The sequence below is a fragment of the Cervus elaphus genome, chromosome 33 (genome assembly GCF_910594005.1).
Source record: "Cervus elaphus chromosome 33, mCerEla1.1, whole genome shotgun sequence".
Taxonomy (NCBI): Eukaryota; Metazoa; Chordata; class Mammalia; order Artiodactyla; family Cervidae; genus Cervus; species Cervus elaphus.
In genome coordinates this window covers 69,709,312-69,734,260 of record NC_057847.1, presented here as the reverse complement: position 1 = coordinate 69,734,260, position 24,949 = coordinate 69,709,312, and the positions used below count along the sequence as shown (strand labels likewise).

At 37.3% G+C, this 24,949-nt stretch overlaps 1 protein-coding gene across 1 annotated transcript in view; it reads left to right on the top strand.

Moving 5' to 3' along the window:
• The window catches only part of LOC122688522 (eukaryotic translation initiation factor 4 gamma 2-like), a 137,938-nt gene that overhangs the window by 5,952 nt on the left and 107,037 nt on the right, over positions 1 to 24,949 (top strand). The window contains exons 2-3 of the mRNA XM_043894534.1: positions 6,712 to 6,973; positions 8,830 to 8,957. Of these exons, the coding sequence (XP_043750469.1) occupies positions 6,712 to 6,973; positions 8,830 to 8,957 (390 nt within the window). The remainder of the gene's footprint in view (positions 1 to 6,711; positions 6,974 to 8,829; positions 8,958 to 24,949) is intronic.

The following is a 24,949-nucleotide window of genomic DNA, read 5'->3' as shown; positions in this document are numbered from 1 at the left end:
ATGTCTGTATCTCTATTTTTGCTTTGCAAATATATTTGCCTGTATTATTTTTCTAGATTCCATATATAAATGATGTCATGTGATATTTGTTTTTCTCTCTCTGACTTGCTTTACTCAGTGTGATAGTATATAGGTGTATCCCCATCTCTGCAGATGGTACAATTTCATCCTTTTTTATGGCTGAGTAATAATCAATTGTATACATGTAACATATCTTATTTATCCATTCCTCTGTTGATGGATATTTAGGTTGCTTCTAAGCCCTGGCTATTGCTAAATAGTGAGTGCTGCAATGGACATTAGGGTGCATGTATCTTTTGGAATTATGGTTTTCTCCAGGTACGTACTGAGCAGTGGGATTGCTAGCTTAGATGGCAGTTCTATTTTTAGTTTCTTAAGGAATCTCTATACTGTCCTCCAATGTGGCTGTATCAATATACATTTCAACCAACAGTCTATGAGGGATCCCTTTTCTCCACACCCATTCTAGCATTTATTGTTTGCAGATTTTTTGATGATTGTCATTCTGACTCATGTGAGGTGATACCTTATTGTAGTTTTGATACATTTTTCTAATAATTAGTAAGATTGAGCACTTTTTCATGTTTGTTGGCCATTTGCATGTCTTTGGAGAAATATCTATTTTGGTCTTCCACCCATGTTTTAATTGGATTTTTTTTATTTGGTTGTTTGTTTTGATACTGAGTTTCATTTTTTGTTGTTGTTTAGTCGCCAAGTTGTGCCATAGACTGTAGCCCGCCAAGTTCCTCTGTTCACAGGATTTCCCGGGCAAGAATATTGTAGTGGGTTGCCATTTCCTTCGCCAGGGGATCTTCCTGATCCAGGGATTGAACTTGCATCTTCTGCATCAGCAGGCAGATTCTTTACCACTGAACCACCAAGGAAGTCCATTGAACTACATTAGCTGTTTATATATTTTGGAAATTAATCTCTTTGCAGTAGCTTCATTTGCAAATATTTTCTCCCATGCTGAGAGTAGTCTTTTTGTTTTGTTTATGGTTTCCTCTCATTTGCTTCTGGGCTTCCCAGGTAGCATGGTGATAAACAATCCTCCTGCCAAAGCATGAATCATAGGAGACACTAGTTTGAGGTACAATTCCTGGGTCAGGAAGATCCCCTGGGGAAGTGAACAGCAACCTACTCCAGTATTCTTGCCTGAAAAATCCCATGGACATAGGAGCCCAGTAGACTACAGTCCATGGGTTGGCAAAGAGTCGGGCATGACTGAGCAACTAACATACACATATGGACATTACCTACTTGACAGAATAGGCAAATTAATTTAATACAGATTTATCTTAGTTGGGGGATCAGTTCAGTTCAGTCGCTCAGTCGTGTCTGACTCTTTGTGACTCCATGCATCGCAGCACGCCAGGCCTCCCTGTCCATCACCAACTCCCAGAGTTTACTCAAACTCATGTCCATCAAGTCGGTGATGCCATCCAGCCATCTCATCCTCTGTCATCCCCTTATCCTCCTTCCCCCTATCCCTCCCAGCATCAAGGTCTTTTCCAATGAGTCAACTCTTTGCGTGAGGTGGCCAAAGTATTAGAGTTTCAGCTTCAGCATCAGTCCGTCCAATGAATCCCCAGGACTGATCTCCTTTAGGATAGACTGGTTGGATCCCCTTGCAGTCCAAGGGACTCTCAAGAGTCTTCTCCAACACCACAGTTCAAAAGCATCAATTCTTCGGCACTCAGCTTTCTTCACAGTCCAACTCTCACATCCATACATGACCACTGGAAAAACCAAAGCCTTGACTAGTCGGACCTTTGTTTGCAAAGTAATGTCTCTGCTTTTTAATATGCTATCTGGTTGGTCATAACTTTCCTTCCAAGGAGTAAGCGTCTTTTAATTTCATGGATGCAATCACCATCTGCAGCGATTCTGGAGCCCCAAAAAATAAAGTCTGACACTGCTTCCACTGTTTCCCTATCTATTTCCCATGAAGTGATGGGACCAGATGCCATGATCTTAGTTTTCTGAATGTTGAGCTTTAAGCCAATTTTTTCACTCTCCTCTTTCATTTTCATCATGAGGCTTTTTAGTTCCTCTTCACTTTCTGCCATAAGGGTGGTGTCATCTGCATATCTGAGATTATTGATATTTCTCTTGGCAATCTAGATTCCAGCTTGTGCTTCTTCCAGCCCAGCATTTCTCATGATGTCCTCTGCATATAAGTTAAATAAGCAGGGTGACAATATACAACCTTGATGTACTCCTTTTCCTATTTGGAACCAATCTGTTGTTCCATGTCCAGTTCTAACTGTTGCTTCCCAACCTGCATACAGGTTTCTCAAGAGGCAGGTCAGGTGGTCTGGTATTCCCATCTCTTTCAGAATTTTCCACAGTTTATTGTGATCCACACAGTCAAAGGCTTTGGCATAGTCAATAAAACAGAAATAGATGTTTTTCTGGAACTCTCTTGCTCTTTTGATGATCCAGCAGATGTTGGCAATTTGATCTCAAGTTCCTCTGCCTTTTCTAAAACCAGTTTGAACATCTGGAAGTTCATGGTTCACGTATTGTTGAAGCCTGGCTTGGAGAATTTTGAGCATTACTTTACTAGCATGTGAGATGAGTGCAATTGGGTGATAGTTTGAGCATTCTTTGGGATTGCCTTTCTTTGGGATTGGAATGAAAACGGACCTTTTTCCAGTCCTGTGGCCACTGCTGAGTTTTCCATATTTGCTGGCATATTGAGTGCAGCGCTTTCACAGCATCATCTTTCAGGATTTGAAATAGCTCAACTGGAATTCCATCACCTCCACTAGCTTTGTTCATAGTGATTGGGATAGTAGATCATAATTGTAAGTTAATGGTTAAAATATAGATAAACTTTAGAAAAATCTTTGAAAAACAAAGCTTAAATGGTTGTGTTGATGAGACTCAAAATATATAGCAAATTCAATGAGAATAAAAGCAACTAAAGTTTTGTAGAAGTATATTTGAAGCCTTGGATAAGATTTTATCTTCTGTAACACAGTTTTGCACAAGATTCAAAACTTCTACTTCAAACGTTTCTATGGAGTAAAGGTGGTGTACTATGGAATCGAGTGAGAGATTCCTCCAAAAATGGTGACATGTCAGCAGAGTTCATCTCTTGTGTTGAAGGGGTATGTCAACAATGTGAATAAATGATACAACTAAAATATTACTGCTGGGGTCCAGCCCCAGCAGGATCCAGGGGTACCCTCAGGATGAATGGCATCAGTGAGAGAGAGAGAGAGAGAGACCAGACTGGCGTGTGCAGCAGGGTCTGGTGTCGCTTTGTTTTTTACTGTAGCTTTTATACCCTAAGTAGTACATTTCTAAGAGGAGGTGAAAGATAAGCATACAAAGTTTAGTTTAACATTACATCAGTTTTGTCCTTCATGAAACCAGGGTGTTTTCTGCATACTTCTTTGTTCATGAGAGTCTTCTTTCATAATGGATCTTTGTACATTATCTTCTGGCCTTGGGGCCTATTAACATTTTATGACCTAGGTGAAGGCAAAACTGTTTTCCGTAGTCTATTCTTTATTGTTCTATTTTGCTTTGAGTTTAGCAGAAACAGAAAAGTTGCAGTCTCATGGTACAGCAGGTAGCAACATAGTAGAAATACAATCCTGTTAATGCGAAGGTCAGCCTTTTTGCAAAAGTTCTCAGCTAAATTTATCCAAAAAGTTTACCACACAAAGACTCTGTGGCTCTGATGTGGCAGCCTCTGTTTTAGCACTCTTGGTTAAAATTAACAATTATCTTATTGTTTCCACACTAGGGCTAAACTCTTATTTTTCTAAATCCTTAACTATATTAACAATAGTTTTTACTGCACAACCTCAGCACAATAACAGCAATCAAAAGTTGATTCCAATAATCACTTTTAGAATAATATATTTTGTGTTCTCTAATAGGGCTTTCTCACCCCCCAGAGGGCTCTGTGCCTATCAGGGCCCTTTGTGATCAGGTTCTTTATGCTGTTTATGATTAAAGTGTTGTGAGCAGTCATGTGCAGTAGTACGTATTTGCCAAACAAGCCAGAGTGCCAGCAAAAGGGTTTTTACTTGAACCATTTCCTTCATTCCTGGCCCCTTCATAGGGAACCAGCATCCAGGAGATTTATTAAGTAGGGTTCTATTTTGGTCTTTATTTAGTGAAAGAGGAGCAGGAGAGCTTTTGGCAGGCAACACAAGGATCCGCAATAGGACCAACAAGGACAACAGCAAGAGGGGGAGGATACAGGGTTGGGTAGAGGCCGGGGTCAACCTGGAGGGTCCCTTGTAGCCTGAACAGCCTTGCGTTTCAGGTCTTCTCATGACCTTGTCATGGGTGGGATCCCCCATAATGGCTCCTGGCATATTACTATATGTGATTTTTAAATGTGTGTGTATGATTAACAAATTAAATATTATAGAAGTGGATACTTGTTGATTTCTTCTATATTCATAAAAGTTTATATGTTCAAGTTGACCAACATGCATTGATGCATGAGACAAGCGCTCAGGGCTGGTGCACTAGGATGACCCAGAGGGATGGAATGGGGAGGGAGGTGTGAGGGGTTTTCAGGATGGGGAACAAATGCAAATCCATGGCTGATTCAAGAGAAAAAAAAAGTAAAAATAATTACTTGTATACCACATTAAAAAAAAAAAAAAGATGATCTTTTTGGAAAAAAAAGGAAATTGCCTCCACATTGGGGTCACCTTGTGTTTGGTCATATATAATGCTCTCAGTAGGTGCTGGTAGGCACTGACTGCCTACTGAGAAACAGAATTAGAGAATTGGAGGTCATGGCTGTTATCAGTCTTAATGAGAACATCTGCCCAAACTTCTGTCCTCCAAGCACTTGATCCAGATAGACATCTTCTGCAAACTTGCTTAAAAATTCCTTTCCATGGTCTGATCCTTGGCATGTTCTCCTAACTTCTGCACTCCAGTTGAGTGAACTTCAGACTGATTTCTAAAGATGCCAATAGGTCATGGAAGGCTATTCATCTTATAATGGAAGTTATCTCTGAGATAAAGTGCCTTCATAGAATCCAATGTGGAAAGCAGGGTGTAAGCCACCTTTTCCGTCAGAATCTCAAACTTGATATAGAGCTTTGATGCTGTTCCCCTCATAATTTCAGTCTAAGGAAGAAACAAGTTCTAATCAGCTCTGTCCGAGTCCATCAAGTTCAGCTTCCTCTGTTAACTTCCCTTCTTTCTCCCTAGTTAAGAAAAAAAAAAGAAAAAAAAAACAAAACCACTTATCCTTTTCAATGAATGTTCTTTCAGTTTCTCTTGACTTAATACTTTATGAAATATAAGACTCAATCTAGCATGCTGAAAAGGATCTACTGCATATACATGATGGCTGGTGTGATATAAATAGAAGTACACCTGTGCTTGCAAAGAAAATGAAAACAATTTATTCAAGCCTCTAAATGTAGCTAACTACCAGTTTACAGAAGTTACTGGTGAGCAATGAACAGGTTAAAGATCACACAAAGAAGAATCAGCCACATCCAGCTTGAGATTAATGCTCTGAGATAGATGACCTAGCTTGTTAGAGAGGAAAAGAGACAACTTAAATGCAATATGTAAGCCTTACTTCAATCCTAAGTTAAACTAACTCAAAAAAAAAAAAAAAAAACAAACATTTTTGAGACAATCAGGCAAATTTGGATAAGGATTGGGTATTATGAAATAGCAAGAAGTTGTTAAATTTTATGTGTTAATGACATTGCATTTCATATCAGCAACCAAGGAACAAAACAATAATGAAAACACTATGAAAATATTTCTGGAAGATATACAAATCTGGGATTTGCTTTTAAACTAACGACAAAAAAGCTGTCAGAAAAAACATGACATAAGTTTGGCAAATCTATCTAGTTGTTGAAGCAGAGTGACGCCTACCCAAAGATCACTTTTGTTTGCTCTACGTTTGTAAAGATTGAAATATTTCCATTGTTTTTGTTGTTGAGTTGCTAAGATGCGTCGGAGTCTTTTTGCCACCCAATGGACTGCAGCCCGCCAAGCTCCTCTGTTCATGGGATTTCCCAGGCAAGAATATTAGAGTAAGTTGCCATTTCCTTCTCTGGGGGATCTTCCTGACCCCCAGAAATCGAACCCGTGTCTCCTGCATTGGCACGTGGGTTCTTTACCACTGAGTCACCAAGGAAGCCCAAAATATTCCCATACTGAAGTTAAAACAATAAAACCTAAAGCCTAATAACTCGACAGCTCTGCCTCAGTTCTAGGTTTGCTCCGGCCAATGCCTCTACCAACACGATGACCGACGCTGTGAGGAAAGAATCTAGGGGTTAAGGGGGTTAAGGCTGCAGGAACACAAAGATAATGGTGAAAAGTTCAAATCATTTCCCACTAAAAGTGCTTTTCATAAATTCTTTTCAATTAAAAATAAAGCTTCTTCTATAGTCTAAATAAATATGCTACTTCAGACCAACATTGCACAATTCATCAATAGTATATAGAGGTTCTTGTGATGAATTTCATAAACTTAAAATATCATTGAATTTAGGTAGTTGTAAGAGTTTGTCACTATCAATGCTCTCCAACAGTCGAATATAACTAGTGTCATGGAAAAATTCACAACTTTTTTATTTTAAAAAAGAACTCTCATGCTTCAAAAGGTTGGGATCCGTTTCTGTAGACAAAGGCAACTATTTGAGAGAAGGTTTTTTTTTTTTATTTCTGCCCTAGGAGTTTTGACCCTGAGATAAAGAGGACTTTAGAAACAAATGTCAGCTTTCTGGCTGGTGTGTCTGACGATCTTCCATGCTCTGTGACCGGGCTTATTAGCCTTTCTGTTTGCATTTCTGCACTGAAGCAGCCAGCTTGGAGGGAATCTTCAGTGTTCTTAGACCTGCCAATGGCCAGACCTGAACCCCTGAGGATGCAGAGGGTGTTCTTTGAATTCACAGATAACCCCACTGATTGTGTTCAACACAAGCAGAGAGCACCAGTGAGGAGCTGTGTGTGACCTGCTATCCTGGGAACACTTTGAATCTCTGCCTGGCTTTGCCCCTTGGCCATCCTTAGAAGCAGCTGCCTCCTGTTCCCTCTGTATGCTGCCGGGTGAATAAGTTCAGAGCAATCTCTTCTAGGTTGGGTTTACTTTCACTGTCCAAACTCCAGTTCACAAATGGGTCTCCGCAGGATGCTTTCTTTTCTGCAACATGTGCATGAGCCAGAGTGACTTCTTTGCCATTTGGTGCCGATTTAAACATCAAACGCTGCACATTTGGCCACTTCCAGAAATAATGCTAGGCACTTCAGGTGGAGTAAGGGAGAGGACATTGATGGAATTTACAGGGAACTAGTTAGAAAAGCACCAAAATTAAGACTCAAGTCCTATTTCTGTTTTTATTGTTCATTATTCTTTTGCGTGACTTGAGGTACATCTAGACCCTCACAAAACAATTTAAATAACAAGAAAGTAAAATAAGGTAAATTAAAATAAATTAATGCATACATACTGGCTAGTCATTCTATCATCAATATTGGATGAGGAGCTAAAAATCAAATTTAAAAAAACACTAAAGGAAACAATGTGAATGTGATAGAATTTCAAGGACAGGAGTCATCTGAGGGAAGAAAAACGTGTTTATGAGAATTGTCTATAATCACACAGGCTTATGGATACAGAGAATATTTGACATTGGCTGAAAAGTTGCTTAATTACTCATTTCCTGACAATAACAATTGCTTTGACATTTAGATCTTCATCCTAAAGACAAAACTAGAGATATTTTTAAAAATTACAATTAAGTGTGCCAGAAATTTTAGCTGCACTTGCTATTTCTCTATGCTTTCTCATTTTGCAATGATTTCATTTCCTGACTAACAACAAGAACCATTTCTGGATCATACTTAGAGAAAGAAAATTGCAAAAGCTAGTTTTTATATGACAAGATTTTGTTCCTTTCATGAACCCCTTTTGATCCCATATCTATGTGAATTATACAATGATGATTCAAGGGGAAATGAATTGGCTTGATTAAAGAAACAGAAAATCTGAAATTCTCTCCCCTTCCATTTCAGATTTGGACCGGGGGGACTTTGGTTCTGATGGATTCACTTTGCTCCTTTCATTTTCTTATTCTGAACGCACAGTGCAACAGTTTCCACAATGGGCTGCATGGATCTTCTTGCATTTTTTTGATGCTGGATGCATGAACACTTCATTACAGATGCCTACACTGCTTGATTTAGTGCTTTGATATGTAGTTATCATGTTTTTAAAATAATTTCTGTGACCACTGCCCTTCTTTGTATCTTCCCACCCGGGGTCCTCTCTGGACTGCCCAAATTGATGTAACCTTAATTTAGCCCACGACTTTCATAATCAGGGAACACCTTGATGCTCTTAACATTCACCATTCACCCAAAGGGCATTCCACGCTCCCTTAGCACCAAGATCAGTAAGCCTTGTAGTTCCCGTAGTTTGATCCCTCGATGCCAAGTCTCTGATGCGGAAACCTCAGCCTCCAGGGACAATGGTAATCAATTCCAAAGCACCAGGCGGCTGCTCTGTGTAGCGGATTTAATTCACATTGCATAGTAATGCTCATAAGATGAGGTCCCTGGGGATATGTTACGATGCAGGACTTTTCACAGAGGCTTATTGCTTTTCTCATCAGCGTCTAAAGCTGCTTATGAATTCCACATGGATTCCTCTTTCCCTACAGGATAGCATTTGCATAAAAAACAAACCACTGAATAAACAAGTCTTCCCCAGCTAACATTCCTTTTAACCCCCATACATGCAAAGTTGATGGTACGCGGTTCCATACGGTTTACATATTGCACTTACCTAAGCTCACGGGTCTGGCTGCCGTGCTGTCTCACGAACTCAGGGTGTTTCTTCTGCCCCGAAGAAGCCCGGGCCTTGAGAAAGACACTGAAGTGAGACGTAGTGTGTCTTCCTCTTATCTTCTCAGTGTTGGGTAATAACTTTCTATACCTGCTCCAGATGGTGCCATGGCGTTACCCAAACACTCTTAGGTGCTACTGGACGTGGCTCATTGTGGTTAAATGTTGCAGAAAGACATCAGCTTAAGTGTCTTCTGCTTGTTTTCTTACTAACGCGTGAATCCCACAGGAAACAAACGACTTCCCCTGGGATGTGATTTCTAAAGGAACCGAAAATGCTCTCCCCCAGAGTACTAACTCTGCTGGTTTACAAGGCCAGAGGAACTGTAGGTAAACCCCTGACACGACTTCAGAAACATAGCTACTTGGATTCAAATACCACTTAAATTATCTCCTGATCAGATGTGGAAGTTTAGAAAGTTTTTAGATTTATTCTTCTTATCTGACATAATAAATTTTTAAATTTTATTATTTTGTTTGATTTAAAAATTACAAATGAAAAGCATGGCTGTTGTAACAAGTCTTAACCTTATAAATACTCAGAAAGGAAATAAATGACAGTGACTCAAATATCCCTTTTCATCTGGGCCCTGCTACAAATACACACATGGGCATAGCCAGTAATATTTGTATGGTGTTTATCCTTCTTGTGCTTCTAAACTTACACATATGTAGGAAAAGTCATACGTAGGTATTTTCTTTATCTCTTCTTTTTTTTTTCCTGACGAAATTGTACACATGTTATGACATCAACAAGGAGTATACATACTCTTTTCTAACACGTTCTCCTCACTTAACATTCATATCCTTCTCAGAAACACTTCTATTTTTAACAGTTCTGAAATTTCACAAAATCTAGATGCTCTGTAATTTATTTGAACATAACTTATTTATGGAAAATCAGATTTTCCCCCTTTTAACCACAAAGAAAGATTCTGAGACAAATGTTCTTATAGTTACATCCTTAAGTTCTGGAGTTTTTTGTTTTTTTTTTCAGTATGGTAAAGTTTTAAAAGTACAAATGCTGAGCTCAAAAATTGTGAACATTTTAATATTTTTGTTTATTGTCAGATCACCTGCCAAAAATTGGTAGTGATCTACATACCCATAGCAAATTATGAAAGTCCATTTTCCCCATATGCTTGCCCACTTTAGCTGTTATCAATCTCTTTAATTTTTACCAGTTTGATGGTTAAAAACAGTATCTTGTTTATGTTTGAATTTGCATTTCCTAAAGTCTAAAGTGTGTGATGAGATTGTTCACAGAGAGGTCATATAGAGGTGCTCAGTAAATCAGACTGATTAGCAAGAAAGCATGTTTAGAGTTCAATTTTCCAGAGAGAGGAAACATATCTGCTCACACTCTTTTGTGAGTTCTAGATGAGAACTGGGCACATGAAAGACAGATTACATAGGGTGGAGAAGCTCAGGAGAGAGATGTCACTGGGGCAAACCTGGGGGATATTTTTTTTATTCACAGTATTTCAATCCTGCTGGCAACATTAGATAAGCTCACACCCTGGACTGTACTTTGGCCTTGCCCTCTGATCACAGGTTCGTCAGCCTGTTCAAATATATTTTCGACAAGTAATTTGACAGCAATGACCCAGGGTTGTGTTACAAATCCAAATGTAGTAATTAAAAAATAAAATTAATTCATGTATTTCATATGTTTTCCCTGCTGATTTACTAATGTTTCATATGCAAAAGAAGTCAGAATAGTGCGTTCACATCCCAAGAATAAAAGCACTGCCTTTCTCAGAGACCATAGAGAAAGGGCTCACACTAATTAAATCTCACAGCACATACCTTATCCTAAGCACATATGAATTTAGTTCAATAAGAAAAGATTATTTGCAGAATTACAGCTCAGGGGTCGGAAGAACTCTTTCAAACTATAATGAGAAATGCACACACTTTCATGTGAGATGTGTTAGCAATAAAATATTGTGAAGTCCCAGATTTACATGGCAAATGACAATACAAACAGAAAAAATGTATTGTGCCCTTATTCAGGCCAAGTGCATTTCTAAGTTTATTTTAAAGTTACATTATCTAACCTTCACTACAACTTCATAAATTAGAGACATTCATCTCACCCCATTTTACAGACAAGACAAGGGGAGGTTAAGTCAACTACCTGAGGTTAACAGAAGTAGTAAGTAGAAGATGCATGATTTGAAAACAAATAGTCTGAGTTTGAGGTCATATATTTCTTTGACTGATAACTGGAAAAGAAACTACAACAATTATTTCAACAGAGATAATTTAATATAAGGATTTGTTAATAAGTTGTTATTCAAAATGGTCAAAGGGGACATATCCCAGAGAAAGTAACCACAGGAAGCAACTATGAAGGGTAGGATCTTGGAGGAGAAACACTGCAGAACTGGGATCCAGACCCTGGGACAGGGGGTCAACTGACAATGGCTGGTATTTCTTAGGGATCATGAGGCTGGTTTTGGAATATGAAGAAAACTGCAAGTAGAAATCCACTGCTGCTAACTGCCGCGAGAGTGAAGAATAGTTGCTGCGGTGAGACTGATAGATACAGGGATTGAGGAGAAAGCACAACTGTTTTCTCCCTCCTCTGGCCTTCCTGTCGCCCTCAAGAGCTCCTATTGATAGAAACTAACAGGGCTCAGGTAAAAAGTTGGAGATGAGGTTTGGAGAGTTTCAGCCCCAGCATTACAAAACTAAATTTGAAGCTGAGAGACAAATGTTTATTATCCAGCATGTTCTGCCCTTTTAACTACTTGACATCCTTTCAGATCCGGCTACACATATTTCGACTTCCATAGGATTGCGAAAACTTTATGCTCCCACCTAACAAAATGCAACGTCTTTCTTACAAAAAAAAGATGCTCTAGGTAAACATGCTACTAAGATGTTTCTTAGTAGATAGAATTTTTTGTTAATTAGTTAATTAATGTTTACATATATAACTATTTTTCACATTTCTTGAGAATCAAGGTGTTGGCAGATCCAGTGTCTTGTGAGGATCTACTCTCTGGCTTGTAGATGACCATCTTTGCCTTGTATTCTCATATAACAGAGAGAAGAGGGAGGTGGCAAGTTCTTGTGTTTCTTCTTATGAAGGCAGCAATCCCATTCATGTGGGATTTGCCAAAGTCTTTGCTTTCTAATACCATCACATTTAGGTGTTAGGATTTCAACATCTGAATCTACCAGTAACACCAACTTTCTGTTCTTGTCTCATGGTTGATTGACTAAGATCATGATTGATTAGCAAAGATTAGAACTGTTTGTTTTAGAGTAATTATCCTGAGACTACCTGTCCATAGGAAAAAAAAAAACAAAAACAATTCCTATTAGATAACTGACTGTGACTTCCCAGCCTACACAACTCCAATTGTAAGCCACCCCAAGGGCAACCTGTTTACCTCTCCTGATAAAAATCTAAGGCAAAACCACTTGATTGAGATGCTCCAATCTTTGAAACTGAGATACTCTATGACAATAATCTTGATAAAATCAATCTCCTTACTTGTCTGGGCTTTGTCTTTGGCAATTATATATTTACTGATGTGCTTTCTTTTGTAATATATGTTTCTTCTGATAGCTCGTGTCTTTATCCTTTCACATACACTAGACTCTAAGCTTTGTGAGGGAAGGAACCATGTTTTTATTTATTATGGTAACATCAATGTCTCTCACATGTCTAATTTAGGAGACACTTCATAATTAAATGAGTAAATGAAAGAATGTGAAAGCATCAAGTATCTTCAGGTAGTGACAAGACTTATTATATAGGGCAACTTTATTGAAATAATTGGCCAGGAGTGTATGCAACCATACATGGCCCCCGGGAAGAGAGACTATAAAGGTAAGACAGGTTGTTAAGGTATCATCCTGAAGACCTGGACTTCAGGTGAGGTCTTCTATCCCAACTGATGATCTAAAGGAAAGACTGTTTGGCTCAAGTCCAGACCAGGAAGAAAAGACTATAGCAGAACGATGCTGAGACTCATACTGGCATGCTAAATCTACTATAGCAGAAAAAAAAAAAATAACACACAAGTTTATGAGTCAGATTATATTGATCAGTGGGCCGTCTTGGTCTAAATTTGGCTCAGGGCATACAGTATAAAGACATTAGCCTTGTATCTGAGCATAAATTGGGAAATATACATAGCTATAATGGAAAAGGAAGAATGGAAGAAAGAAAAAACCTAAGGTGTAATACAAGAAATATAAACATTATGTTTTATCTATGAGTTTGGCAAAGCCTGGGAAAGATTGAGTGTTCAGGGAACCAGGTATTCTTACACATAACTTGTGGAAGTGTTCATTCCTTCAAGCTTTCTTGAGGTCAGTTGGCCATGTGTATTGGTAGTCTAAAATGTTCATTTATTGAAACAATACAGTTTCTAGGAATGTGTCCCAAAGAGACATGTATACATAAAGATCCCTCTCTAAATAAAATAATTATAACTGCATGTAATAAAAATGGAAGAATCACTAAACATTTAATAATAATAGAAGAAGTAATGTATTCCCCATTTAGAGATGAAAGTATATTTATTAAATTTATGTTTCTGCTCTAACAATAAACTCCAAGTCCCAGAATGGATTAACAGAAGGAACTTTTTCCTGACATAAAGTATGTATATCAGGCTTCCCAGGGGTGCTAGTGGTAAAGAACCCACCAGCCAATTCAGGAGACCTAAGAGACATGGGTTCTATCCCTGGGTGGAGAAGATCCCCTGGAGAAGGGCATGGCAATCCACTCCAGTATTCTTGCCAAGAGAATCTCATGGACAGAGGAGCCTGGCAGGTTACAGTCCATAGGGTTGCAAATAGTTGGACATGACTGAAGTGACTTAGCATGCACGCAGATATATACATCAGGTGAGGGAAGCGCTGAAATTCACTGCATGCTGTCATTCAGGGGCTCCAGATGATGGAAGTTCTGCCTCTCATACCACGTGGTTTCCTAGATGTCTCTGGGCATTTACTTCAAACTAGCATATAGGGGAAGACGAAAGAGTGGCAGTGTGTAGAGGAGGTTCTTATGTGTTAGAACTAGAAACAGCATACATTGTTTATGTACATACTTCATCAGGCAAATCTGTCATATGACACAATTTAGATGTAAAAAGGTAAGAAGGGTTGTTTCCATTTGGGACTCTACACAATAAAGAAAGAAGTGTACATGTTTAATAAAGAGTTAACTGTTTCTGCCACAAACAGATAATTATGCAACTATATAATTGTGATAACAAAGAATATTTAATAATATGTAAATAATTAGTATGATTCCAATTATACAAAAACACAGCAAACAAAAAATTGAACACGTTTTTCTAGAAGTGATGGATGGGTGGGTGTGGAACTTCAAAAAATGCACCAAGATATTAACAGAGACCTTCTGTGGGTAATGGGACTACAAGTAAATTTTTTCTCATTTTTCCCCCCATGATTTCTTTATTATCTGCAATGAACAATAGTAAAATTATAATCAAATTGTGAAAAATTATAAGAGAAAAAAGGAGCAATTTGGTATACTCTCCATATTTTGTTAAATGTAATTGAAAATTTCAAAAATGTAGGTCATGTGTCTCTTGCTTTCCAAGTCTTTAATCCAAGATAGACATGATTAACAGATGAGAAACAGTTGGAGAAATGAGAAGACTTAATTGTGTTCATTTATTTGTCTTAATATTTTGTAGCCTATTTTTGAGAAAGTAATGATCCACCAAAACTATACTGAGGGCATTGGTGTTTGAGCATAAACAGCACTTTTATCTCCACAATGTGTTAAAGTGATTGTGATTCAACACATTTGATTTCTGGCCATCCTAAGTGTAAGACCCCTTAGCCTTCCCCACAGAGCTATGAGGTCCATGCCCAGAGTTCTCACTACACACACAGCATCCATTTCTAGCACAATTTGACGGACTTTCTATAATTTAAAATCATACCTATAACTTCAAGTCAGCAATTACTACTAATTAGTTGCTGAGCCATGTCTGACTCTTTGTGACCCTATGGACTGTAACCTGCCAGATTCTTCTGTCCGTGGGATTTCCCAGGTAAGAATACTGGCCTGAGTTGCCGTTTCCTTCTCCAAGGAATCTTCCTGACCCTGGGCTTGGACCCATGTCTCCTGTTGGCACACAGATTCCTTACCACTGAGCCACCTGGGAAGCCCCCTCAAGTTAGCAAAGTGCAAGCTGAAGTCTATCACTCTGCTCTTTTCCAGTTTTCTTTGGAAATTTTCCCCTATTAACAATCTGAGCAGCATGTCTGGGAAAGTGATTGATGTTGGTGCAGCAAGGATTTTTGTGTAAATTTTATTGTCTGTGGTCGTTACATATTTGGGCAAATGATTTGACCTACAGTATCTTGAAAATTAAAATTAATATTGCTCAATATTTTTGTGTTTGTGTTGGTTCTACTGCTGCTGTGTTTTCTTTCTGTTAAGTGAGTTTGACTCCTTTTCAAAGTTTGTAACAGTACATCTTGACTTTCATTCTATATGATATGATAATGTTCTTTTTGTTCTTGAAATTAAAGAAAACATTTGTTTTGAGATAAAGAATTAGAGATGTGAAATCTAATCACAATGAACAATTAACTAAACATTTTTTTCTATTAACATCTAGCTCTAATAGAATTGTCTTATTAATGATCAGCTTGTGTAGTTTTAAATATGCAAAGAAGTGTATATTACAGTAAAAAAAAGCTTTCTTCTGACTTTTCCTTATATTTCTTTTTACATGGAACTTCCATTTTGAATGTTAAAGTATCTGGAATGGAAAAGTCAAAATTAAACACCCAAGGTCTCCCTTATAACCTCTAATAAGCCAGGTAGTGTTTGATCAATATAGTAATTACACTTCTAAATAGACTGTATTAGTAGATGGGTGATATTTATAATTCCAATGTTCTCAGATTCTAAGGTATTGTGACACAAGACATAAATAAATCAGTTTATTTTACTTTTATCCAATTTTAAAACCTGTGTTTTAGAGAAGCCAGATATAAAGCAAACACGGATTTGATTTTTTAAATTTCTTATCTAAATATTGGCAACATGCACATAAAATCAGTATGATTTATGTTTAAGAAAAATTCAATTTTTTTGCATCATTAACATACTAATATGAAAGTGTAAGTTCATAAACTTTCTGGAGAAGGCATTTATCTTAATTGTTTGAAGCTGCTAGCCCCTTATCCTGGATATCCCAATGTTTAAAACACACATAACTACACCCCAAGTGACTCCAACCTAGTGTGTATGCAAGTATGTGTGTGTGTTGGTGAAGAGGTTATCTACAGAGTGTATATATATAAAATATCCTATATATACAGATCTATTTGTCTATCCATTTGGTCTATGTGTTTATGTGTGTACATTCATGCGTGCTCAGTCCTGCCTGACTCTTTGTGACCCCATGAACTGTAGCCCACCAAGCTCCTCTGTCCATGGAATTTTCCAGGCAAGAATACTGGAGCAGGTTGCCACTTCCTTCTCCAGGGGATCTTCCTGACTCAGGGATTGAACGCACGTCTCTTGCGTCTTCTGCATTGCATTTGTTGGCAGATTCTTTACCACTAGCGCCACTTGGGAAGCCCATAAATGTGTGTATGTGTATATAAATACTAAATATATGACATATTTAAATATAGTATAGTGTACTAAAACATCGTATATGCAGTCCATGGGGTTGCAAAGAGTTGGACACGATTTGGCCACTGAACAACAACAATATCATACAATGAAAATTTGTGATGTAATAAACTCTCAGCTCTGAAGAAACTTCATTCTCTTTAAATTCTCCCAGAAAGTTCTGAAAATTCTCCAAGGGATGTCTCCTATGTGCTCCAGGGCCAGTTACCTTGGCGATTCCATGGCATAAACAGTATTTCCCTTCTCTTGCTCTGGCTTATGTGGTGGCATCTACCAAAGCTACAAAACCTAATGCAACAGTTGTGAATTAGTACTTGCAAAAGTACCGCTATGGCCTCTTGCCTTCCAAGCACCACACCAGCTGTTTCTGCTGCTCACCCGTTTCTAGAGCAAAGCTCTGTATTCTCGTGTCAAAGGTGCAACAAGCACACATTCTCCCAATGCGGCTTGTCCAGTTAGGCGTCTCTGTGGGAGGTTTGGGCACACATTCTTTCTGAAACAGTTCTTTTTATATTTCATTGTTCTTAGCTAAATATTTGTTCTCAGGCATGCATCTTAGATTTGGGCCAGTAGATCATTGAAAGGACCAGCACTGCTTACTGCTTCACTCTGCTGCAGGTGATGCTACTTAGACCATGTTTGCAAACTTGATCTCTTCCCTCATAGAAAAGGTTTTTCTCAAGAATTTTATTTTCTGTTATATAACTAGAGCCCTGAAAGACTTAGCTTATAAGTATCCTATACACATACAGAGACAGAAAGAGAAAGATAAATATTGTATTCTAACACATATATACGGAAGCTAGAAAAATGGTACTGAAGAATTTATTTACAGGGCAACAGTGGAGAAACAGACATAGAGCATAGACTTATGGACACGGGGAGGCGGGGGAGAGGGTGAGATGTATGGGAAGAGTAACATGGAAACTTACATTACCATATGTTAAATGGATAGCCAATGGGAATTCTCTGTATGGTTCAGAAAACTCAAACAGGGGCTCTGGATCAAACAAGAGGTATGGGATGCAGAGGGAGATGGGAGGGAGGTCCAAAAGTGAGGGGATATATGTATACCTATGACTAATTCATGTTGAGATTTGACAGAAAACAGAAAAATTCTGTAAAGCAATTATCCTTCAATAAAAAAATAAATTTAAAAAAGAATAATGATAATAATAAAAAGCTGAATCCTAATATGGAAAAACTTTAACCTCAAGCTGGGATCCTGTTACAAGTAACTGTGACACAATCTCTCATAAAAGAGATTTCGCCAGCCAAAATAAGTGGAAAAATTCAGATGAAGAGAGTGTTTACTGCTGCCATAAAGAATACTTGAGGGATGCTTTAACGTAAGCTAGTAGACCATTTGATACCTGGACTTCAAAAGGGGAGGGGATCCTGACAGCTTTCAAAAATGCAAAATATTCATAGGGTCAACTCAGATAACAATAGTAGCATAGTAACTATCATCAGATTCTGAAAATGTCCATAAGAAGAGTGGAGTCTGGGCAATCAGCTGAACCACAAATTTATCAGGAACTTTGAGACATTATCTAGTCACCTCAAACACACATCATCCTGGATGTTCAGTGTAATTAGAAAGATGATAGAGTGATATCTGACTAAAGATTCAAAACAATGACAACAGTACTTATGGACTTAATGGATAAATACTGCTTAAAGTAGTAGCATTTGCTGCTACTTAAAAGTCTTGCAGCAAGAGAAGTCCTGACCAGTGCCTGAGAGCCTTGTTGTACTGTTATGCATGCGCCTGCTTCACTCTTTAGTAACACCTCCCTCCAGCCGTATAATCCTGCAGTATAGTCAGAGAAGCTCAGGATGAATAAGCTCAGGCAGGATGAAGGATTCAAGGTGACTAGGGAATTATTAGTGTTGTTATGGAGTTCTGAGAAGGATAGAGGCTGGTGCAGACTGCCTGGCATGCTTTCTTTTGTCTGACTTTTTGTGACCCCATGGACTGTAGCCCATCAGTCTTCTTGTTCATTGGAATTCTGCAGGCAAGAGTACTGGAATGGGTAGCCATTTCTTTCTCCAAGGGATCTTCTCAACCCAGGGATCGAACCCAGGTCTCCTGCACTGCAGGCAGATTCTTTACCATATGAGCCTCTAGGAAAGACCCTTTCTGTGAGTTAAGAAGCTCATATAGCTTTAATAGAGTTAAAGATGGGTATTTTAAAATGATATGTGTAAACCCTAAAGAAAAAAATAACGAGTTGGCATGTATCCAAAAATAAAGTTATAAATTATACAAAATAGAAGAGATCAAAAATAAAAGGGAAAATGGACAAATCCTTTACCATAGTGGGACACTTTTACATACTTCAGAGAAACTTACAGAACTAGTTGACAAAAAGAAATTCTTAAGGGTAAAGAAGATACAAATAACACAATAAATGAAACGACTTAATCAAAATATGTTGAATGATACAACCAATAACTGGAAAAATATTTCAGATATTTGAAGTACATATGGTATATTTACAATATGGGTTACAAAATTGACTATTGGTTAATCCATTAAGTAAGTCACAACAAAATTGAATAATTGAAATAATTTAGAGTTTAAAAATTTAATCTACCCCATTAAAATTAAAGTAGAAATCTATAACCAAAAAATAACCAGAAAATTCCCATGTTTTTGAATTTAAGAAATACATTTAAAAATAACCCATGAATCATGAGACTTGTAAAAAAAAAAGGAAAAAATATTTTGAAATGAAAGATTATGAAGCTGTGACATATAAAAATTTGCAAGCTATAACAAAAACCAAAGCTAATAGGGAAATTCCTATACTTAGATACATGTTAGAAATGCAGAGTTGCTGAACAATTGTAACTATCTCTCCAAAGATATTGAAAAAAAGGAGAAAATTTGAAAACTAAAATAAAACAAATAATATTGATAAGAATAAATCAATGAAGAAGAAATCTGTAATAGAGGCAATCCGCAAAGCCCAAAACTGATTTTTTAAAAAATAAATTGATAAACCCTTGGTAACATCAGTCATTGGAAAGAGAGTAAAAGAGTATAAGTGAAGGTACAAACAGAAAATACCAGGAATAAAAAGTGGTGTTGAAACAGATCCACTAAGCATTAAATAGTTAATATTTTATTATCAACAACTGTTGTGTCAATAAAATTTGGAAATGTAGATATAATGTACAATCTCTTAGAAAAAAGCTCAACTTATCAAATTTGACACAGAAGAAACAGAAATCTTAATTATTTACAGTCTAGTGAATAAGTGTGGAGAAGGAAATGGCAACCCACTGCAATATTCTTGCCTGTAGAATCCTGTAGGCTGCCGTCTATGGGGTCGCACAGAGTTGGACACGACTGAAGCGACTTAGCAGCAGCAGCAGCAGCAGTGAATAAGTGGCGGAGAAGGCAAGGGCAGCCCACTCCAGTACTCTCACCTGGAAAATCCCACGGACGGAGGAGCCTGGCAGGCTGCAGTCCCTGGGGTCGCTAAGAGTCCGACACGACTGAGCGACTTCACTTTCACTTTTCACTTTCATGCATTGGAGAAGGAAATGGCAGCCCACTCCAGTGTTCTTGCCTGGAGAATCCCAGGGACGGGGGAGCCTGGTGGGCTGCCGTCTATGGGGTCGCACAGAGTCGGACACGACTGAAGCGACTTAGCAGCAGCCGCAGTGAATAAGTGGAATCCATAATTTAAAAATCTTCGCATTTAAAATAAACCATAAAATAAGGCAAACAGAATACCTGGCACAGATGATTGCCACTGTGACTTCTTCCTAATATCACAGGAGGACAGGAAAATTACACAAAGTCTCCTTTTGCATACAAAAATTCCACTAATTTATTTACTAGGTCATGATTTTGAAGGGCATTACAGGAAGAGAAAACAATGACACTGTTACCATTAATATAAAAATTTTTGCCTTAAACTTTAGCTAGTAGAAGCCAGTGATATAGAAGAAAAGTAAATAATCACAGTGAAGTTGAGTTTATTTCAGGTCTGAAGGATAACATTGAAAATATAATCAGTGTAGCCTATCACAATAATTGAATAAAACATCAAATGATCATCTGAAAAGATTAGGCAAAACATTTGCGAGAACTCAACATCTATTTAAAATTTAAAGAAAAAAAAAAAAGAATTCTTGGACAACTATTCATAAGGGACTCTCTTTTCCTTAGACTAAAAAAAACGTAAAGATCCATAACGGTCAGGTGTTCAGTTAGAAAAAAGAGAAAAATATGCTACCTATGACAAGTTGTAGTCAATATTTCACTGAATCTCCCAGCCAGTTAGAAAAAGATAGAAAAAGAAAAGGAAAGCATATTGCATTGTCAAAGAAGAAATAAATTGCTATTATCTGCAATTATATCATACATGGAAAATTCCAAAAGGAGCTATTCATAAACCATTAACACTAATGAGAGAATTTATCAAAATTACTAGATATAATATTAATGTTTAGAAATCAAGTACATAACTAAATATCATCAACAATACTCTGAAAATTCTATTTGAATGATACTATTTACAGCAGTATGAAAATTCAAATACCCAGGATAAAATAGGTACAAGACTTCAACACAGTAAACTATAAAATATAGTTGAAAGAAATTTTAAAAATACATCCATATTAAAAATTCACATCCACATTTTACGTTATGGGTTAGGAGAATCAGTAAAGTAAGGATGTCAATTATTTCCAAATTGTCTAAAAAATTTAAAAATACCAAAATGTAAAATGAAACGCACAAGACAGAAGAATGGAGAAAAGCAAACCTGATCATTAAATACGGGAAGACTTACTTCCCTGTACATTATACAAATACGGTATTTAGAGAGTGTAGTATCAGCAGTGCTGTGTGCTCAGTGGCTCAGTCACGTCTGGTTCTTTGCGATCCCGTGGACTGTGGCCCGCCAGGCTCCTCTGTCCGTGGGGAGTCTGCAGGCAATAATACTGGAGTGTGTTGCCATGTCGTCCTTCAGGCGATCTTCCCAACCCAGGGCTTGAACCCAGGTCTCCTGCATTGCAGGTGGATTCTTTACTGCGTGAGACTCCAGGGGAGCCCGTATCAGCACTAGAATGATAAAACAGATCTGTGAAAGTGAGTTCAGTTTAAAGAAGTGCTTGGATTTATGCCACAGGTATCATGGAGAAGCAGTAGCAGGAAGCATAATCTTTTGAATAAATGGTGCTGGGCCAACTGGCTATCCATAGTAGACATGAGTCTCATCCAATATACAAACACCATTCTAGAAGTATTGTTGATCTAAACTCTAATGAGAGCAGTACAGCTTCCAGAAGTTAATTCAGAAAAGTATCACCATGATTTGGGCAGAGGGAATGCTGTCCTAAATAGGACAAAATACATACTAACCATGAAGGAAACAATTGATAAATTTGGCTATTAAATTTTTTTTGTTAGTAGACCCAAGAAAGAAAGTAAACATGCATCCGCAGACCTGGAGAAAACACTTTCAAATAGTGTCACTATATCAAAGTGATCTAGAATGTCTAAAAATCATACAGATCCATAAGTAAGAGAGAATAGAACAATTGAAATCATTTTCAAGTGATATGAAAATGTACTTGCAAAATGGTATTATCCAAGCAGCTAATAAACATAAACAAAGGTGCAGGGATATTCAGATGAAAACCTAAATGGGGTTACACACCAAAACTTTCAAACTAAAAATTAAAATAGCAAATTTTTCTATAAATGTGGGCTAACTGGTTCTCTCCTGTTCTATTATGGCAGCTCAGATGTTACAAATACTTGAAAAAAGCTGCTTGTTATTATCTGTTAAAGTTGAATACATACATGCTTTCCCCCCATAATTTTAATCCTTCTCTTACCCAAAAAACATGTACATGTATATGCATCAAAATGAATGTATTAAAATTTTAATAATGGGATTATTCATAATAGCAAGTACTATGAAAAATTGTCATCAACATTAGAATGGATACATATATTATTTTTAGATTTCATGCAATATAACACTATACAGCAGACAGAATGAATTGCCACACAAAAGAAGAAAAAATCTCACAAACATAATATTGTGTGAAAGAAGCCAGACACAAAACATACTATATGATTCAATGTAAATGAAGCTCAAAAAGCCAGAAATGTTAACCTGTGGTTACAGAAGCAAGGTTAGTAGTTGAAAAGGAGGAAGAGACAAAGAATGGGAGAGAACACCAATTGGAGACTTCCAGGTAGTGGTGATGCTCTTACTCTTTATATGTGGATGTGTGCTCAGTCGTGTCCAGCTCTTTGCAACCTCATGGACTGTAGACAGCCAGGTTCCTCTGTCCTTGGGATTTCCCAGGCAAGAATACTTGAGTAGGTTGCCATTTCTTCCTCCAGGGGATCTTCCTGACCCAAGAATCAAACCCATGTCTTCTGTGTCTCCGGCATTGTAGGTGGGTTCTTTTCCACTAAGCCAGCAGGGAATGTTAATATCTTCCTCTATTCCTTATTTCTGAATACAGGTTGAGAGTTCCCGGTTTCATTCTTAACCAATTTCTTTTCCCAAAAACTTCACAGTGGAGATTATATTCTTTCTGGAGTGATTTACTTTACTTTAAATTTATTTATCCTTTCATTCCCGGTTCATTTTCTGACATTATGATGTAGTTCAGTTAAATAAGCAAAACTTTTGTGTCAGACAGCTCTAGTTTCAAATCTCACCTGTGTATGTTCCTAACTACATGATTTAAGAGCAACTTAAACTCCTTGAGCCTCAAGTTTCCAATTTCAAATAAAAATGCATATTCAGTAATTTATAGTAAGGAATAGAGTAGAATACCCTATAAACAAAGCTTTGTATTGAATTTTTCTCATAGAATGCTAATTCCATTCCCCTCATAAATTATTTTTTGAATCAAAGTGGCCAGTGAAAAAAGTCCTTTATGTAACAGAGGAATTAATGTACTTTTTTACAAGAGTATAGAATATTTAGAGGACATTGGTATTTTTAGGATGAAAAATGCAGAATAAATTAAGCTCATTAATTTTTCATATATTCCCTAAAATCATTTTCCATAATCTCTTGCCTGTCAAATGATAAGGTTCATGGAAAAAGTTTCACAATAAATTTCAATAGTAAACAAAATTTACTGAAAGTATTATTAGCTCTTTAATGGCACTCCAGTATCAGTATTTATGTTAGAATTTTTAAAAATGTGGCTGGAATTTCCTTAAAATCTAAAATAAAAGAAGAGAAGAGATCTTTTCCTTAAACTGATTAAACATTTACATGTTAGTTACATTCTCCCCCCACCCCCACAAATGTCTCTGATGCAAAGAAAGGAGTGAAAACACAGAAAATGTTTGCCTAGGGTCATAACTGGCAGCCACCAGTCAAAGCAAATCAGAAAACCTGGTATTCAGTTAAAGGATCAGGAAAGCGTCTCTCACTCCAGTGAGACCATGAGAGAGTGTGATTTCTGAAAGAGGTAAAGAAATGAAGCAACATTTTAAACTATCACAGGTACCATGAATGTTTGTGAGGTTGACTAGTATATGACTAGCCACAGACTTAAAAAATTAATTCATTTTTTTACTCATTAATGCCATTCACAGCTAAACAAATACTTAAGGGATGTTATGTACTTCTGGGAAGTTAGTGTATGACTGACCCTGGTTGTGAGAACTAAATTAGAGTCACTACTTCATTTAGTCATGCATTGAATACAAATCATTCCTCTCTGCTCAATGTTGTGTGGTGGCCTGGATGAGAGGGGAATTTGGGGGAGAACGGAGACGTGTATAGATATGGCTGAGTTGCTCTACTATGCACCTGAAACTATCACAACATCATTAATCCTCTATACTACAATATAAAATAAAAATGCTAAAAAAATTAAAAAGTAAAAATCATTCCTGAACCTGAGAATGTAATATGTCACGTTTTCTGCAAATGCCTTTCAAAATTTATCTTGCACCCAGCAATTCTCAATAATAGAAAAAATATTTCAGTGACCCAGGTATATGGTTTACAAGTGATTACTCTTAGAAAGTTCACCAGGATTCTATTAGAAGTAAAAGTAAGCATCTTTTTGAGCATGCTTTTCTGAGATTGTTTATAATATGTGGTCTATGAGATTGAGAGGATTTCTTGTTAAGGAACGTTGGGCTAACATTTTAATGATAATATCCTTTGCTAGATGTTACCAACTGTTGGCACGGTGATCAAATTTAGCCACTGGTGAGTTTTGTTTCCCCAGAACAGTGGTTAAACATCCTTGCATTTGAAGTTCTTTAAGTGAGGCGTGTATCTACTCATTCAGCACGGGGCTCACTACTCTTATGTTGAGGACTTAGCTTTTCTGAACATTTGGTTACCTTTCATGACTCTAAAGTATTTGATTATTTAAAATTTGCTCTATCAATTG